This window comes from Somniosus microcephalus, chromosome 15, assembly GCF_052327205.1.
Source record: "Somniosus microcephalus isolate GS21.2 chromosome 15, FLI_Smic_1.0, whole genome shotgun sequence".
Taxonomy (NCBI): Eukaryota; Metazoa; Chordata; class Chondrichthyes; order Squaliformes; family Somniosidae; genus Somniosus; species Somniosus microcephalus.
The window spans coordinates 17,574,715-17,593,125 of NC_141001.1; the positions used below are offsets into that span (position 1 = coordinate 17,574,715).

An 18,411-nucleotide genomic window follows, 5' to 3' on the forward strand; every position below is an offset into this window, starting at 1 on the left:
CTGAGATGACTGCAACAGAGCAGCCCTTGGATGCCAAAAGTACGCTGACTCACGTCAACGTAGAACAACAGACCGCTGAAACAGCTGCTCCGGTAGAGGGATTGAATAGTCCGATCAATCAATCTCCAAAAGAAGTTGAAGTAGTAAAATCTCAAATGAGGTCATTAGTAAACGACTTGCTGAAAGCCCAGAAAAAGCTGGATGAAGAGGTACGCATGAAGAAGTCTCTTCAGGAAAGATGTCTGGACTTGGAACAAAAGCTGGCTAACGCCCAGCTGGGTATGGAGGAAATAGAAGACCCTCTCGCTGGCCTAGATCAGGACGACACCGAATATTACTATGTCCTGTCCTGCCCAACTTGTAACTTCGACTCCCACCATACAGAAATCATGGAGGAGCACCGAAAGTCTACAGAACATCGGGAGAAGGTGGCTCTACTACAGAAAAAGGAGGAAGAGAAGGAGGAACTGCGCATGCAGCTGGCAGCTGACGGAGCCCAGAGAGTCTCCAAGAAGCAGAAAAGGAAAAGTCGAAACAGAAGATGACCCATCTGAACCATTATTACCTCTACCAGATCACACACGTGGTCCCTCCGAACGGAGCCAATTCAGTTCGGAAGTTCAAACTGTTAAATCCATGGAAGGACTATTGAATGAGTCACTCCAGCAACGTGAACCGACTACACCACAGAGATTGAATCTGTGAACTGTTTTCCGCAGAGACTGAATCTGTGATCTGTTTTGACATGAAGTTATCTATGTTATTCTGTTATGTAAACCTGAAGTTATATATGTATATATGTTATTACGTTATGTTAAATGGGGAGATGACTGTAAAGCTAGGAAGGGAGGAATGTTGTGTATGTAATATGTGTGCTACTTTGAACCTATGGACAGGACTGCACTACTTGTAGGGCGTAGTGATACGCAGTACCACTCCTGGCCATAGGGGTATAAATAGTACTGTGGGTACTGATCTCCCCTCAGTTCCCGCCTGTGGGCATGAAGTAAAGATCTACGTGTAGTCCCTACCTCCAACCAGTAAAGACCTGTTTGAGTTATACGTTTAAGTCTTTGTGTTAATTGTTCAATACAATACACATACTTAACACCACTTATCAGCCCAAGTCTGAAGGCTGAGATGATTTGCCTTCAACAACCACTACCATCTTCCTTTGTGCTAGGTATGACTCCAGTCAGTGGAAAGTTTTCCACTGATTCCCATCGACTTCAGTTTTACTAGGGCTACTTGATATCACACTCAGTCAAATGCTGCCTTGATGTCAAGGGCAGTCACTCTCAATTCACCTCTGGAATTCAGCTCTTTTGTCCATGTTTGGACCAAGGCTGTAATGAGGTTGGGAGCAGAGTGATCCTGGCGGAACCCAAACTGAGCATCAGTTTGCAGGTTATTGGTGAGTAAGTGCCGCTTGATAACACTGTCGAGGCAAGGAAATCTGCTGCCCTTACCCAGTCTAGCCTATGTGTGACTCCAGACCCACAGCAATGTGGTTGACTCTTAACTGCTCTCTGAAATGGCCCAGCAAGCCACACAGTTGTACCAAAACCGCTACGACAAAGTATAATAAGAAAAAAACCTAACGGACCACCCGCCAACAACCTAGGCATCGGATTCGGATATGACAAAGGCACACCCAGCTCAGGGGACCCTGCAAAGTCTTCCTCAAGTGCCAAAACTGGGAGAGCTGTCCCACAGGCTAGTCGAGCAACAGCCTGACATAGCCATACTCACAGAATCATATATTTCAGCCAATATCCCAAACTCCTCCATCACAATCCCTGGGTGTGTCCTGTCCCACCGGCAGGACAGATCCACCAGAGGTGGCAGCACAGTGATATACAGTCAGGAGGGAGTGGCCCTGGGAGACTTCAAGATTGACTCTGGACCCCATGAAGTCTCATGGCATCAAGGAAACCTCCTGCTGATTACCACCTACCGCCCTCCCTCAGTTGCTGAATCAGTACTCCTCCATGTTGAACACCACTTGGAAGAAGCACTGAGGGTAACAAGGGCACAGAATATACTCTGGCTGGGGGACTTCAATGTCCATCACCAAGAGTGGCTCGGAAGCACCAATACTGACTGAGCTGGCCGAGTCCTGAAGGACATAGCTGCCAGACTGGGCCTACAGCAGGTGGTGAGAAAACCAACACGAGGGAAAAACCTACTTGACTTCGTCCTCACCAATCCACCTGTCGCAGATGCATCTGTCGATGACAGCTTTGATAGGAGTGACCACCGCGCAGATCTTGTGGAGACAAAGTCACGTCTTCACACTGAGGGCACCCTCCATCATGTTGAGTGCCACTAGCACTGTGCTAAATGGTACAGATTAAGAACAGCTTCCATTGTGGGCCATCAGCAGCAGCAGAATTCTATTCCACTAGAATCTGTCACCTCATGGGCTGGTATATTCCTCACTCTACCAGTACCATCAAACCAGGGGACCAACTCTGGTTCAATGAAGAGTGTAGAAGAGCATGCCAGGAGCAGCGCCAGGCATACCTAAAAATGAGTTGCCATCCTGGGGAAGCTGTAACACAGGACTGCATGCATGCTAAACAGCAAAAGCAGCATGCTATAGACAGGGCTAAGCGACCCCACAACCAATGATCAGATCAAGGCTCTGCACTCCTACTACATCCAGTTGTGAATGGTGGTGAACAATTAAAAAGCTAACCGGAGGAGGAGGCTCCATGAACATCCCCAGCCTTAGTGATGGTGGAGCCCAGCACGTGAGTACAAAAGACAAAGCTGAACCATTTGCAACCATCTTTGTTGTGTCTGTGTATAATAAGACAACAAACTGCAGGAGAACGGTACAACAGGTGTTTACTCAACGTGGCTCACGCTGGAACTGATCTGTACAGATTACTACTCAGTGCTATATGCAGGTGTGGTCACTGCCGGTATGACAGTATACATGAGCTGTAAAAGATAGTTCCCCCCTTAAAGGTATATACATTACAATTCCTCCCCTTTTAGATTAACAGTACCATAACACTCATTTAACAATTAAATATCAAACTAATTACAATTAACACTTTTAACATGCAACATTAGCTGAAAATAGTCTATTTATATATTCAGTCTTTGGGGAGGCTTCCTGATCCTTTCTGGATAGCGCCTTTCCCGAGTGTCTTGCTCTTGGTGCGGAGGCGATTCTGGCCCCGTCGTCGGTTGGTTCATCAGCTTCCGATGCTACTGTTTCTGGGGTAGATGCGACCTGTACGTCGGGTTCATCACCAGGTACATATGGGCGAGGCATGGGGTTGACTTGTTCCTGTGACTCTAGGATCTGGTCAGCATGGCATCTCACGATGCTCTCCCCAACATCCACTGTGTACATTAGTGGGCCCTGCTGTGTGCATATTGTTCCTGGCTGCCATTTTTCTGTTCGGTAGTCGCAGGCCAAGACTGGTTGCCCTACATTGAAGCTCCTTGTTGGCTTCTCATGGATGTGCTGGAATTGCTTACTCTCAACATCTCTTCGTACGTTTGGTCTGAGCAAATCCAGGCGAGATCTTAACCTTCGGTTAAAGAACATCATGGCTGGGGCCTGGTTGGTGACTGCATGTGTCGCATTCCGGTAGGCGAACAGGAAATTGTCCACCTTGTGCTGCAGCGGAATGTTGTCACTGTACATAGTCTTTATTGCCTTCTTAAAGGTTTGTACGAACCTCTCAGCCAATCCATTTGTGGCTGGATGATACGGGGTGGATGTGTAATGCCTTACCCCATTCTTTTTCAAGAACCTCCGGAACTCTTCGGACACAAACTGTGGTCCGTTGTCGGAGCAAATCTGTTCTGGCAAGCCATTCCTGGCAAAAATGGTCCGTAGGACTGCAATAGTTTTCTCCGTGGTGGTGGAGGACATTTTGATGACCTCAGGCCATTTCGAGTGTGCATCCACGGCTATTAAAAACATTCGGCTGAAAATTCAGTAGCCTTAGCGCCTCATTTGAGGCGCTAGAGGGCCTTGCGCCGGAGTTATGGCCAGTAGTGAAATTCCCTGGGGCCCTAAATCGGCGTTGCTCCGGTAGCGCTGCGCCGGCACCGATGACGTCATCGGTGTGCGCAGCGTCCCGGTTGCCGTGGTAACCCGCCCGAACTCCGAAATTGAGTTGCGGCCGCCTCGCCCGTGGCAGCCGCAACCAGCGTTTTGTCAGAGGTGCCTTACTGCAGTTAGCGCCGGCGCATTAAAGGCCCCGCGGCGGTCGGCCGCTTTCCCGCCGGCCGCCTGCCCGCAGCTCCCTCCCCGGACTTCTCTCCCGCCCCCCCCCGGAACAGATGCAAGCCCGGCACTTGTCCGAGGTGCCAGGCTCATTTTTAAGCAGATTTGCGCGGGCCGCGGCCGGGTGCAGGCAGCTCCTCCTTAACGGAAGGAGGAGGCCTGCACTTCCCCAGCCTGCCGCACCGCATCGGGTGCCGCAGCACCGGAATTGCGGCGCGAAACGGCAGTTAGCGCCCTTTTCCAGGCGCTAAGACCCTTCAGTAGCGCCGGCAGCCGTTTGGGCGCGGCGCCACTGAATTTTTGGCGCGCGCAGGGGACTTAGCGCCGGCACTAACTTCCGGCGCTAAAGCCCTGGCTAAGCCAAAACCCAATTTCTAGGCCATTGAGTCCATGAATGGACCAGCAAAATCAATATGCACCCGTTGCCATGGAGATGAGGGCCACTCCCATGGGTGTAGAGGGGCCTGTGGTGGTGCATTTTGGACTTTCTGGCATCCTGAGCAGCTCTCGGTCAGGTCCTCGATTTGTTTATCGATTCCCGGCCACCACACATAAGCCCTGGCTAGGCTTTTCATTTTTACCCCTCCCAGATGACCCTCATGAAGCTCATTGAGCACTCTATCCCTTAACTTGGGTGGAATTACCACTCGGGATCCACACATCAAGTTCCCCCGGCACACTGACAGCTGTTCTCTCATTGTCGAGAATGCTGGCAACAGTGAGTCGCTATGTGCTGGCCATCCCTTCACCGTCAAATCATATACCCGAGACTGTGTCGGGTCATTTCGGGTTTCCTTTTCGATACAAGCGTTAGTTACCGGTAGGTATTCAACTATAGTTGAATGGAATATTTCGACAGGATCCACTGCTGGTGCTTCCTCCGCAGTAGGCAGTGGCAGGCGTGATAGCCCATCAGCATTTCCATGCTGTTTCGTGCCCTTATATTCAATCTCATAGTGGTGCGCCCCTAGAAAAAGTGACCATCTTTGTAGTCGTTGCGCAGTCATCACCGGAACGCCCTTCTTCTGATTAAAAATGGAGACAAGAGGCTGGTGAGCAGTCAGCAAGGTGAATTTCTGCCCGTGCAGATAATGATTGAACTTTTTCACTCCCCACACTAGGCTGAGGGCCTCCCTGTCAATCTGGGTGTAGTTACGCTCGGCTGAGGTTAGTGATCGTGATGCAAAGGCTATTGGCCTCTCTGAGCCGTCCGAGAATTTGTGTGACAGCACCGCTCCAATGCCGTAGGGTGACGCATCACATGCCAACCGAATTGGTAATGCCGGGTTGTAATGGGCCAACACCTCTTTCGATGTGATTAGTGTTTTGCTCTTCTGGAAAGCTCGTCTACATTCGTCACTCCACTTCCATGGCACCCCAGTTTGCAGTAGGGTGTTCAGTGGGTGTAGTATTGTAGACAAATTTGGCAAGAACTTATGGTAGTAGTTTACCAGCCTGAGGAACGACCTCAGTTGTGACACATTTTCCGGTGCTGGAGCCTTGACTACTGCCTCAATCTTCTCTGGAAACTTATGTAACCCCTCTTTATCGATAACGTGGCCACAATACAAGATCTGTTTTCTAAAAAACTCGCATTTGGGGCGGTTAGCTCAGAGCCCATATTCCTACAATCTAGTGAGCACCTGCTCCAGGTTGGCAAGGTGATCACTGTCATTTTCGCCCATGACCAGGATGTCATCCAAATAACACTGGGTCCCTGGGATTCCTTGCAGGACTTGTTCCATTGCCCGCTGCCAAATAGCCGGAGCTGATGCTACCCCGAATACCAGCCGGTTGTATTGGTAGAGACCTTTATGGGTGTTGATTGTGAGGTATTTTTTTTGATACTTCTTCTACCTCCATTGGTAGATACGCCTGGGCCAGATCAATCTTAGTGAAGCGTTTCCCTCCAGATAGCGAGGCGAAAATATCTTCAATCTGCGGAAGTGGATATTGTACGGTGTGAAGGACCGGGTTCACTGTTACCTTAAAGTCCCCACAGATGCGAACCTTCCTTGGTTCCCCAGGCGTGCTGCTCAACGACTTTTTCATCACAGGGACGATGGGTGTAGCCCACTCGCTCCAGTCTACCTTAGAGAGTACACCTGAACGTTCCAGACTCTCCAGCTCTGCTTCGACGGCTGGGCGGATCGCACAAGGTACCGGTCTGGCCTTAAAAAATTTTGGGCTTGCGTTTTCTTCAATTTTAATCGTCGCTGTCATGTCTTTTAGTGTTCCGAGTCCTTGCTGGAACACTTCTTTCACATCAGTTAGGATCTTTGACAGTCGCCCAGGTGTGACGTCGTCATCCTTTTTGTCAGCCACAGTCAGTGCCTGTATGGAATGCCAATCCAGTTGTATTTTCCGGATCCATTCACGTCCCAGTAATGGTGGTCCTCCATCTTGCAATACATACAGGTCTAGTTTTGGTGTTTCCTTACTGTTATATATAACAGTCACCCTTATTTTTCCTTTGGGGTAGACTTTTTGCCCCGTGTACGTCTTCAAAATAATTTTTGTGTCTCTCAAGGGTATGTGTGAGAATAGCCGCTCGTAGTCCCGTCGGTTTATGACTGTTAGGGCTGATCCTGTGTCCAATTCCATCTTTACCTGGACTCCTGCTATCTTGAGAGTGACCCAAATGGTTCGGTGATCCTCCATTGTGATCACATTATGTAGTTTCAGACAACTCAGTTCCCTGCTTTCGGAGTCGTTATCATTCTTTTGTTCATCTGAACTATTCTCCGTCATCTTATGTACCTTCTTGTACTTCCCTTTGGTCGGTTTCTTATTGCTGGTTTTCTTTCCCGACCTGCAGACTGGTGCTACGTGTCCTACTTTTCCACACTGTCTGCACACTTTGTCTTTGAACCAGCAATCATTCTGGTCGTGTGTTGTTCTGCCGCAGCGATAGCACTTCTCCGTTCCATATGACATTTCATTTGTGCCATATTCTTGCGGTCTCTGTTGTATCTCTGCAGCGCCCCGTGCTGCTGCTTCATATGATACCACAATGCTGAAAGCCTTTTCCAGCGTAAGGTCCTTTTCAGATAAAAGCCATTTCTGGGTTCCTTCACTTTGAAGCCCACACACAAACTTGTCCCTTAAGGTATCTGCCAGTCCCGCTCCAAACTGGCAGTGTTTCGATAGTTTGCGCAGTTCTGTTAAATAATCAGCATTGCTTTCACCCTTATGCTGGTTCCGTTTGTGAAACTTGAATCTTTCTGCTATCAGCAGCGGTGTGGGGTTTAAATGTTCCTGTAGTATCGTTACTATGTCTTCAAAACTCTTTTCCATTAGCTTCGTTGAGGTTACTAGATTTCGTAATAACCCATACATCTTTGCACTCATTAAATTTAACAATACCGACGCTTTCTTGTCATCTGACACATCATTTGCCTTGCAGTATACCTCTATTCGTTCAACATATGAAGTCCAATCCTCGACTTCATTGTCAAACGCGATGATACTGCCACTCTTCGGCATTTTGGGTGTGGTTTAAAATGGCGTCTCCCGCGCTTTCCTTCCTCCCCCGCTGCTGCCAACGCCGCTCCGGGTGGTTCTCGTGGCAATGGCGGCGCCCTGTAGGTTTCGCGCGATTCTCCTGCGCTGCTGCCAACGCCGCTCTCGGCGGTCCTCGTGGCAATGCCGGCGCCTCGTGGGTTTCTGCGCGTCTCTCTCTCCCTCTCTTCGACGCTGCTCGGCCCCTGAACACCGGCTGCGCCCTGTGCGCTCTGCCCTCTCTCTCTCTCCCCCGTCGACGCTGCTCGGCCCTTTGCTGTGCCGCTCGGTCGGGCTCTAGCCCGCCGCTGTCCGGGAAGGGTCTGCGCACTACCTGCTGCCAGCCCGTTTCGCTGGACCACCTCGACTGGAAAGCCAAGCCTGGCTCTCGACAGCCTCCCCCGCAATTCTCGAGTCTCTGCTGGATGACTGGGTGGTTGCCCGTGGTCGACGCCCGAGTCTCTGGCCTTGACCTCCAATCCACTGATCTCAAGGAACGAATCCCCGGGAGGTGATGCAGAGTTGCAGGTAGGTTCGAACTTGCCTTGTCGCCAATGTTGTGCCTGTGTATAATAAGACACAGACTGCAGGAGAATGGTACAACAGGTGTTTACTCAACGTGGCTCCCGCTGGAACTGATCTGTGCAGATTACTACTCATTGCTATATGCAGGTGTGGTCACTGCCGGTACTACAGTATACATGAGTTATAAAAGATAGTTCCCCCCTTAAAGGTATATACATTACAATCTTCAGCCAGAAGTGCCGAGTGGATGATCCATCCAGGCCTCCCCCTGAGGTTCCCACCATGGCAGAAGCCATGTGATATCAAGAAATGGCTGAGTACACTGGATACAGCATAGGCTATGCATCTCAACAACATCCCAGCTATTGTGCTGATGACTTGTGCTCCAGAAGTAGCCGCGCCTCTAGCCAAGCTGTTCCAGTTCAGCTACAACACTGACATCTACCCGACAAAGTGGAAAATTGCCCAGGTATGTCCTGTCCACAAAAGGCAGGACAAATCCAATCCAACCAATTACCGCCAAATCAGTTTATTCTCAATCATCAGCAAAGTGATGGAAGATGCACTTACTCACCAATAACCTGCTCACAGATGTTCAGTTTGGGTTCCGCCAGGACCACCCAGCTCCAGACCTCATTACAGCCTTGGTCCAAACATGGACAAAAGAGCTGAATTCCAGAGGTGAGGTGAGAGTGACTGCCCTTGACATCAAGGCTGCATTTGACTGAGTGTGGCATCAAGGAGCCCTAGTAAAATTGAAATCAATGGGAATGAAGGGGAAAACTCTCCGTTGGCTAGAATCCTACTGAGCACAAAGGAAGATGGTTGTGGTTGTTGGATGCCAATCATCTCAGCCCTACGACATCGCTGCAGGAGTTCCTCAGGGCAGTGTCCTAGGCGTAACCACCTTCAGCTGCTTCATCATAATCTTTTCCTCCATCATAAGGTCAGAAGTGGGGATGTTCGCTAATGATTGCACAGTGTTCAGTTCCATTCGCAACTCCTCAAATAATGAAGCAGTCCGTGACCACATGCAGCAAGACTTGGGCTGATAAATGGCAAGTAACATTTATGCCACGCAAGTGCCAGGCACTTGCAATCTCCAACAAGAGAAAGTCTAACCACCTCCCCATGACATTCAATGGCATTACCATTGTAAAATCCCCCACCATCAACATCCTGGGGGTCCAGAAATGTAAGTGGACCAGTCACATAAATACTGTGGCTACAAGAGCAGGTTAGAGATTGGGTATTCTGTCACGAGTGACTCACCTCCTGACTCTCTAAAGCCTTTCCACCATCTACAAGGCACAAGTCAGGAGTGTGATGGAATACTCTCCACTTGCCTGCTGAGTGCAGCTCCAACAACACTCAAGAAGCTTGACACCATTCAGAATAAAGCAGCCCGCTTGATTGGCACCCCATCCACCACCTTAAACACTCACTCCCTCCACCAGCGGTCCACCATGGCTGCAGTGTCTACCATCTACAAAACACACTGCAGCAACTCGCCAAGGCTTCTTTGACAGCACCTCCCAAAATCGCGACCTCTATCACCTAGAAGAACAAGGGCAGCAGGCACATGGGAACAGCACCACCTCCAAGTTCCCCTCCAAGTCACACACCATCCAGTCTTGGAATGATATCACTGTTCCTTTATTGTCACTCGGTCAAAATCCTGGAACTTCCTACCTAACAGCACCTTCACCACATGGCCTGCAGGGGTTCAAAAAGGGCAATTATGGGTGGGCAATAAATGATGGCCTTGATGGTGACACCCACATCCCATGAATGAATTTTAAAAACCGTCATCCTATTTAAGGTGGCAAACATGTTAGCATCTAGAGTCTGCATGGCCGTGGTCAAGGCGTGCATAGATTCAGTTGATAGCCGCGTTTGATGTTCCATGGAGTTGACCGCTCTCTCCACGCAAGAGGCATCATCGCAGTGCCCTGCGACATCAACCCACTCGTGCTTGTGGCAGACTCCTTCATTCTCTCTGCAATCGTGATCAGTGTGCTTGGAAGGCCTGTCAGTGCATCGCACATTGTCTACTGCTGCTCAAACATTCTCCTTTCATCGACGCTCCCCGGATTACCGCATCTGTATCCAGCTGAGCACAGCTTGGAAAGGGCTGCGCCCTCCACTGCTGTCCCTGTCATCACCATCTTCTCTTGCTCACTTGTGGAGTTTGAGTCACCAGGTGAAAATCCAATTATCTGCTTACGTTTATCCACCGAAGTGTGAGTATCTGAGCTGGTGCATGGTATGCATGAGTCTTGTGATCGCGCACCCTCAGAACGACTCCAGCTCCTCTGAGGAATGGTCATTGGTGACTTCCACCAACTGCTGCTGCACATGAGAAGGCCAGGTTGGAGATAAAAGACATGTATTAGTCTGAGCAAGATAAGAATATGTTGCAAGTTATCAATATGAAGATGATCATATTTCACTCGCTGTTGCAATCAAGTCAACATGACTGAGTGCCGTATGACATGCGGGTCAATAATCTTTAATTGTCTCACCAGGTAGCTCGGAGCTCCTGGGCCTCCTCCTCTCCGACGGTCAGGGATTTCAAAACTCTATGGATTCACAGAGCCTCCTCCTCTGCGCTTGTCAATTGCGAGATGTTTGGAGGACCACCTCCAGTTCTCTCCCTCTCCCTTGTGTTCTGAGCTCTCTTCTCCTGCAACAAGGGAAAGACAGACCTATGAGTGAGTGTAATGGCATGTGTTCAGCTGATGGATGGGGTTCATTTGGTGAGGTCATTATTAGGGAGAGAGGCATGAAATTGCATAAGGATGAAGGTGAGTAATGGTGGCGGATGGATAGATGGGAATGTGATGAAGTACATAGACAGAGAAGATGGGTGCACCTGCAAGGTAAGTGGGTGTGAGGAGTAATGTGATGGAGTAGGCTTGAGAAGGCAGAGTGAGGGGGTTGGGGTGATGCGCACAACAGGATGGAGGTGAATGTGCAACTGTACTTACCTTTCCTGACCTGGTTAGGTCATTAAACCTCTTCTGACCTGGATAGTTCATTAAACCTCTTCCTACACTGCGTCCAGGTGCGTGGCACTACTCTACTGATGCTAATCTCCTGGGCAACCTCCTCTTCTCTTCTTCCCAACTCCAAATCTAACAAATTGCATCTTCGGATTGGCCCTTTAAATACTAGAGTTGAGATCGCGTCATGTGGGTCCTCATTACACCCGCTGCCGCGGATTGGATGGCAAACCCGGAAATTATAATGAGGTGGCTGAGTTAAAAAGCCAATGTCGTATGTGTTGAACATACTTCTGGATTTCCGACACGACATCGGAACTCCGCTCTGAGCTCGTCTCCTCGTTAATATTGGGGCTATGTTGCCTACATTACACCAGTCACTACACTTCAAAAGTATTTCATTGGCTGTAAAGCGCCTTGGGACTTCCTGAGGACATGAAAACTGCTATATAGTATGAGGGTGCCAGTTAGTTCCCTCAGTAACCCCTAGATGGCACCTTCACTTGTTTTTTCCCTTTGCTAATTGTTACTAGTTTCTCCTGTGTTTATTACTTAACTGCCTTTTATCAGGTTTATTGGTTTCACCTGTTTTTGTTTGTATTTAAGTTCTGTGGTTTCTTCCCTCGGGGCTCAGTCTTGACAAGCCGTTTGCCTAGTGGTAGCTTTTCTTGAGCTCCTATGTTTGTAACTGTTTACCTGTGTGATTCTAGTAAAGTACTTTTATTTAAGACTGCATACCTGCTTCTCACCTCATCTGTCTGCACTTGGGTCCAGAACCAGCCTCGCCCTGACAGCAAGACTGAGCCATACATGGACCCAGCAGAAACCAGCCAGCCAACTGCCCACTGCCCTGATCAGCCAGGGAGCCTGCATTCCCTAACCGAGGCTGTTGGGTAAGGCCAGCGTTCGGGTTCCACCGAACTCTCAAGTCTCCTGGGCCTCCGCTGTGTTAAACTCTCAAGTGAACTCTCAAGTCTCCTGGGCCTCCCGTTGTGTTAAGCTCTCGAGTCTCCTGGGCCTCCGCTGTGTTAAACTCTCAAGTGAACTCTCAAGTCTCCTGAGCCTCCGCTGTGTTAAACTCTCAAGTGAACTCTCAAGTCTCCTGGGCCTCCCGTTGTGTTAAGCTCTCGAGTCTCCTGGGCCTCCGCTGTGTTAAACTCTCAAGTGAACTCTCAAGTCTCCTGGGCCTCCGCTGTGTTAAACTCTCGAGTCTCTTGGGCCTCTACTGTGTTAAGCACTCAAGTAAACTCGCGAATCTCCTGGCCCCCGTTGTGTTAAGCTCTCAAGTCTCCTGGTCCCCGCTGTGTTTAATTCTCGAGTCTCCTGGGTCTCCCCTGTGTTTAACTCTCTAGTCTCCTGGGCCCGGGTTCCCGCTGTGTTTGCTACTCTCCTGTTTTGTACCAATAAACTTTTGAGCTCTCCTGGACAAGATAAACTCTCAAGTTCTCCTGGGCAAGATAAATTCTCGAGCTCTCTTGGGCAAATATTTGGGCTCTGGTGGTACCAAACACCGCGGAAGCCCAACTCCTCGGTTCCGGACCGGACAGAAGGTCTGGCTGTCTACCCGGAATCTTCCACTCCATGTGGAGTCCCGCAAGTTGGCTCCCCGGTTCATCGGACCTTTTAGGATTTTGGAAGAAGTAAACCTTGTGGCCTACCGGCTCCTGCTTCCTCGGTCGATGAAGATACATCCCACGTTCCACATCTCTCACCTCAAGCCGGTACTTACCAGTCCCTTGGTTCCTGCTTCCAGACCTCCCCCCGCCGCCCCGCATGATTGACGGTCAGCAAGCCTACACTGTCCGTTGCCTCCTTGATAGTCGCCGGGTTAGGAGGAGCATTCAATACCTGGTTGACTGGGAGGGTGATGGTCCTGAAGAGCGTTCCTGTGTTCCGGCCCGGGACATTTTGGATCCTGAACTCATCAGGGATTTTCGCCGTCGCCACCCTGATCGTCCAGGAGGAATGTCAGGAGCCATTCCTAGGGGAGGGGGTCCTGTCAGGGTGCCGGTTAGTTCCCTCAGTAACCCCTAGATGGCACCTTCACTTGTTTTTTCCCTTTGCTAATTGTTACTAGTTTCTCCTGTGTTTATTACTTAACTGCCTTTTATCAGGTTTATTGGTTTCACCTGTTTTTGCTTGTATTTGAGTTCTGTGGTTTCTTCCCTCGGGGCTCAGTCTTGACAAGCCATTTGCCTAGTGGTAGCTTGTCTTGAGCTGCTATGTTTGTAACTGTTTACCTGTGTGATTCTAGTAAAGTACTTTTATTTAAGACTGCATACCTGCTTCTCACCTCATCTGTCTGCACTTGGGTCCAGAACCAGCCTCGCCCTGACAATATAGATGCAAGTCTTTCTTTTCTTTTTACATAGGCTGACATTCAACATGGAAGTAGTGTAGAAGTTTTGTGACCTGGTGCCACATTGTTGGGTTAGCATAGCTCTATGAGTACTATTCACCACAACATTGATGTTTTACGCCATGGTAGCAGGGAGGGAAGGAGGGGATTTCAAGAGGTTGCTGATTTAACACAGCATTTACCAGTCATCAGTGGATCAGTGCTTCCAGCAGGTAACTGATGCATTGTTCACCACGGCTATCCAATATATTCTAAATCTCATGAAGCTCACACAAGAGTAAACACAGGCACCAGGATTTCCCAAATTTCAGGGTAGCATTGATGAAAATTTGTCGCCAGCTCAGAGGAATGCTCCTTCTATGAACAGAAGAGGAGTTTACTTCGTGTCCACCTGGTTTATGACCACCATTACCAATAATGTTCGAACAATGTATAGGGCCAACCTTATTTTAGAAACATCCAGGCAGCAAAGGGCTGAAGATGAGCAAGAAAATATCTTTTAAGTGGAAGATGAGGCATCTGAGACAATCCCAGCTGGTGAAACACCATCTGCCACACCATCCGTCAGGATCCCGCCCAGAACTAGAAAATTTCATTCACTTTGCTTCCAATTTCCACCCTAACCTCACCTTCACATGGTCCATCTTCCACTCTTCCCTTCCCTCCCTCGACGTCTCTGTCTCCATCTCTGAGGATAGACTATTGACCAATATTCACTATAAGTCCACTGACTCCCACAGCTACCTGGACTACACTTCCTCCCACCCCGCTTCCTGTAAGGACTCTATTCCATTCTCCCAGTTTCTCCGTCTCCGCCGCATCTGCTCCGACGATGCCAACTTCCATACTAGTGCTTCCGATATGTCTTCCAATTTCCTCAACCGAGGATTCCCCACTACCATGGTTGACACGGCCCTTGACCATGTCCGTTCCATTTCCCGCACTTCTGCTCTCACCCCTGCCCCTCCCTCCCAGAACCACGATAGGATTCCCCTTGTCCTCACCTTTCACCCCACCAGCCTCCGCATTCAACGGATCATCCTCCGCCATTTCCGCCACCTCCAGCATGATCCCACCACCAAACACATCTTCCCCTCACCTCCCCTTTCAGCATTCCGCAGGGACCACTCCCTCCGCCACACCCTGGTCCACTCCTCTATCACCCCCAACACCCCGTCCCCTTTGCCCGGCACCTTCACGTGCAAGCGCAGGAGATGCAACACCTGCCCTTATACCTCCCCCCTTCCCACTGTCCAGGACCCCAAACACTCCTTCCAGGTGAAACAGCGATTTACTTGTACTTCTTGCAATTTAGTATACTGTATTCACTGCTCACGATGCGGTCTCCTCTACACTGGGGAGGCCAAACACAGATTGGGTGACCGCTTTGCGGAACACCTCCGCTCAGTCCGTAGGGGTGACCCCGATCTTCCAGTTGCCTGTCACTTTAATTCTCTGCTCCATTCCCACTCTGACCTCTCCCTCCTCGGCCTCTTACACTGTTCCAATGAAGCTCAGCGTAAGCTCGAGGAACAGCACCTCGTCTTTCGATTAGGCACTTTACAGCCTTCTGGACTCAACATCGAGTTCAACAATTTCAGACCATAACCTCTGCCCCTGTTATTTTTTTTCATTTTTTTTCTCTCTCTCTCACATGGCAGCTGTCGACCATTCTGCCATTGCCATTTACACTTCATCTAGAGTCATCATTTGTTTATTAACTTCTCCCATTACTATCTCCTTTTGCCTTGCACCATCATCCCTTTAGTCACTTAATCTCTCCTGCCTTCTATCCTATCACAGACCTTCCCTTTTGTTCTTTCCTCCCCTCCCCCCTTTCCCTGCCCCTACACTTGCTTAAAAACCTGTTCCATCTCCAACTTTTTCCAGTTCCGACGAAGGGTCGTCGACCTGAAATGTTAACTCTGTTTCTCTCTCCATAGATGCTGCCTGACCTGCTGAGTATTTCCAGCATTTTCTGTTTTTATTTCAGATTTCCAGCATCCGCAGTATTTTCTTTTGTACTAGTTCTTTTTCATCTATTTACAGTTCAGTCCAGTCCTTGCTCCTGGTCTCCATGTCACTCTGCCTGCTGATCTGAAGGTGTGCAGACCCCACGGTCATAGTGACATTGTGGAAGGCACTAATTAGTTCTATCTAGGTTTGGGCAAGTTCATCCATAACCCTATCCAGTGAGAAGAATACATTGTAGCAAAATTTCAGAAAGGAGGGAAGAGAGAAAACGGGGAACTACAGACCAGTTAGCCTGACATCAGATGGGGAAATGCTAGAATCTATTATTAAGGACGTGGTAACAGGGAACTTAGAAAATAATAATAAGATTGGGCAGAGTCAACACGGATTTATGAAAGGGAAATCATGTTTTTCGAATCTGTTAGAGTTTTTTTGAAGGGTAGATGCAGGGAGGATGTTTCCCCTGGCTGGGGAGTCTAGAACCAGGGGTTACAGCCTCAGAATAAGGGGTCGGCCATTTAGGACTGAGATGAGGAGAAATTTCTTCACTCGGGGGTGGTGAATCTTTGGAATTCTCTACCCCAGAGGGCTGTGGAGGCTCAGTCATTGAGTATACTCAAGACAGAGATCGATAGATTTATGGATATTAAGAGAATCAAGGGATATGGGGATAATGCAGGAAAGTGGAGTTGAGGTAGAAGATCAGCCATGATCTTATTGAATGGCGGAGCAGGCTCGAGGGGCCAAATGGCCTACTCCTGCTCCTATTTCTTATGTTCTTATGCTCTTATTTAAAGGTAAGGTGTCATCACCCCTCAGCCAAGTTTCTGTTAGAGCCATGATGTCGATGTGGTCATCCACGATAAGCTCATGGATGACAAGGGCCTTGTTCTCAAGTGAACGGACAATCTGCAGGGAGATGCGGAGAGGGTCGGTGATGGCTGATCCACTGCCAGCGTCCACAGAGTCAGCGCTGGGAGGGGTGAGTTGGACAGGGAGCAGATTGGCAAGATTGGCCCCCCGGAGATGCGCTGGACGGGAATGTTGGTGAGAGAGGAGGATGGGACAGTTGGGGTTGCTACTCGTGAGGAGACAGCAACGGGTGTCTCGATGGGCCCTTCATAGGTTGCCAAGAAAGGCACAGAAGAAAGCTGTAGGCTTATCTAAGAGGGAGTCAAGCCTGGGACGGCAGCAGGAGAGTAGGAAGGTTGAAGAGTAATGAAAGGTTGGGGTAGGGATTTGGGAGACAGAGTATCCGAGAGAGGAGAGATGAGGGTGGCATGACGACAGGAGAGACCGGTCAGGGAGGGATAGAGAGAAAAGAAAAAGGGGAAGAAAAAGGTGGAACTGGAAGTGAATGGCTCGGGTTTGGAGCAGCAGCCAAAATGCGCACGTGAATAGGCACAGGGAAAAGCTCAAGTTACAAAGGCCTGGTTGTGTAGCAATTATAGGGATGCATATTTCCTGGTAGTAGCAGGGAATAAGTTGGTGACAATAGTAGGGACTCCAGAGTTAAAGTCAGAGGTCCCGTGGAGGGAAAAGGTTGACATAGGTAGCATGGAGCATCGACGAACTGTTGTCCAAGCTCGGAGAAAGGAGTAGCAGATGAGTGAAGTCCAGAAGCTATTTGAAGGGTTGAGAATTGAAGGATGGAGGTTATCGCCGTGGTAATGAGAATCGGTTGCGGTGCAGGAAGGTGATGGCAAAGTTGATGCGAAGTTGGAGGTCACTGTAGATCAGAAGCAACGGAGAAAATGTAAAACCACAAGCCAGTGACCAACAAAGCAGAAAAACCAGTCGAACGAGTCACCCAGCTCAGCAAGGAAACAGCCACAGTGGGGAAGATAATTTTTTTTAGCAGCAAATTTTTGACACAGCAAATGAGTCTTACAGTGTAATCCAGTGTAGCCCAATGAAGAAGTGTAGTGATGTAATCCAGTGTAGTCCAATGAAGAAGCGTAGTCTTGGTGTCCTGAGAAGTCCAGGAATTTGGAAACCAAATTTGAGAAGCAGAGAGCAGGGGTGGGGGATGGGTATTGCAGGATTAAAGCAGATAACTTGTAGTTAACTTGTAGTTAGGGCTGAAATGCACCAACTGATGGAGCCAGGGGAACTTGAACAGTGGGAGCGAGGGGATTTGGGAGAGAAAGGGAAAGGATGGCAGGAGATTCCCATGGAGAGAAGTGAAGGGCTCCAGAGCTCTTTGTGGAACGGCCAGCCTAGCGGCAGCCATCTTGCATTCCCCTGTATAAAATCCCAGATCCCTGTTGCTCAACACTTCCCCACCTTACCATCCCTCTGTCACAGAACATCAGTTTCCTCATGGGCACAATGCTGAAATAAAAGCCACCTCAAAACCAACATTCCAAACATAATTTAAATGATTAATTCCAATATTACATTACAAAGTCAACTAATCACCCTTGTGTATTCCCATAGTGTCTGTCTTCCATGTTCTTTTGTCAATTCTAGTGCTCCTACGAAGTGCTACCCCAGTGGCTTCAGCATGGCTGGTTTTCCATGGGGGACACTGAAGATGGCCTTGCAGTATGACCTCGAGCAGCTCTGGGCCTAGAAGCCCCCACTGTAGACTGCACCACTTCAATATGGGCAGCAGCAGTCTGGGCTGGCGGGCTGACAGGAAACTGCAATGGCACTGGAGGAGTGGCAGTGTTGGAAGTACGAATACTGTCATCCTGAGAGAGGACATCAGCATCTTGCTCCACGGAGCCACTGCCACTCCCCCAGGGTGGCGCCTCAGCATTCCTAGCCATCTGTTGGAGGATAGATTG

The 18,411-nt window shown here is 49.2% G+C and overlaps 1 protein-coding gene across 1 annotated transcript in view; it reads left to right on the plus strand.

Moving 5' to 3' along the window:
• Positions 1-11,082: 11,082 nt before the first annotated feature.
• The window catches only part of LOC147106566 (nuclear factor 7, ovary-like), a 58,592-nt gene continuing 51,263 nt past the window's right edge, over positions 11,083-18,411 (plus strand). The window contains exon 1 of the mRNA XM_086008482.1: positions 11,083-11,163. Within this exon, the coding sequence (XP_085864608.1) occupies positions 11,083-11,163 (81 nt within the window). The remainder of the gene's footprint in view (positions 11,164-18,411) is intronic.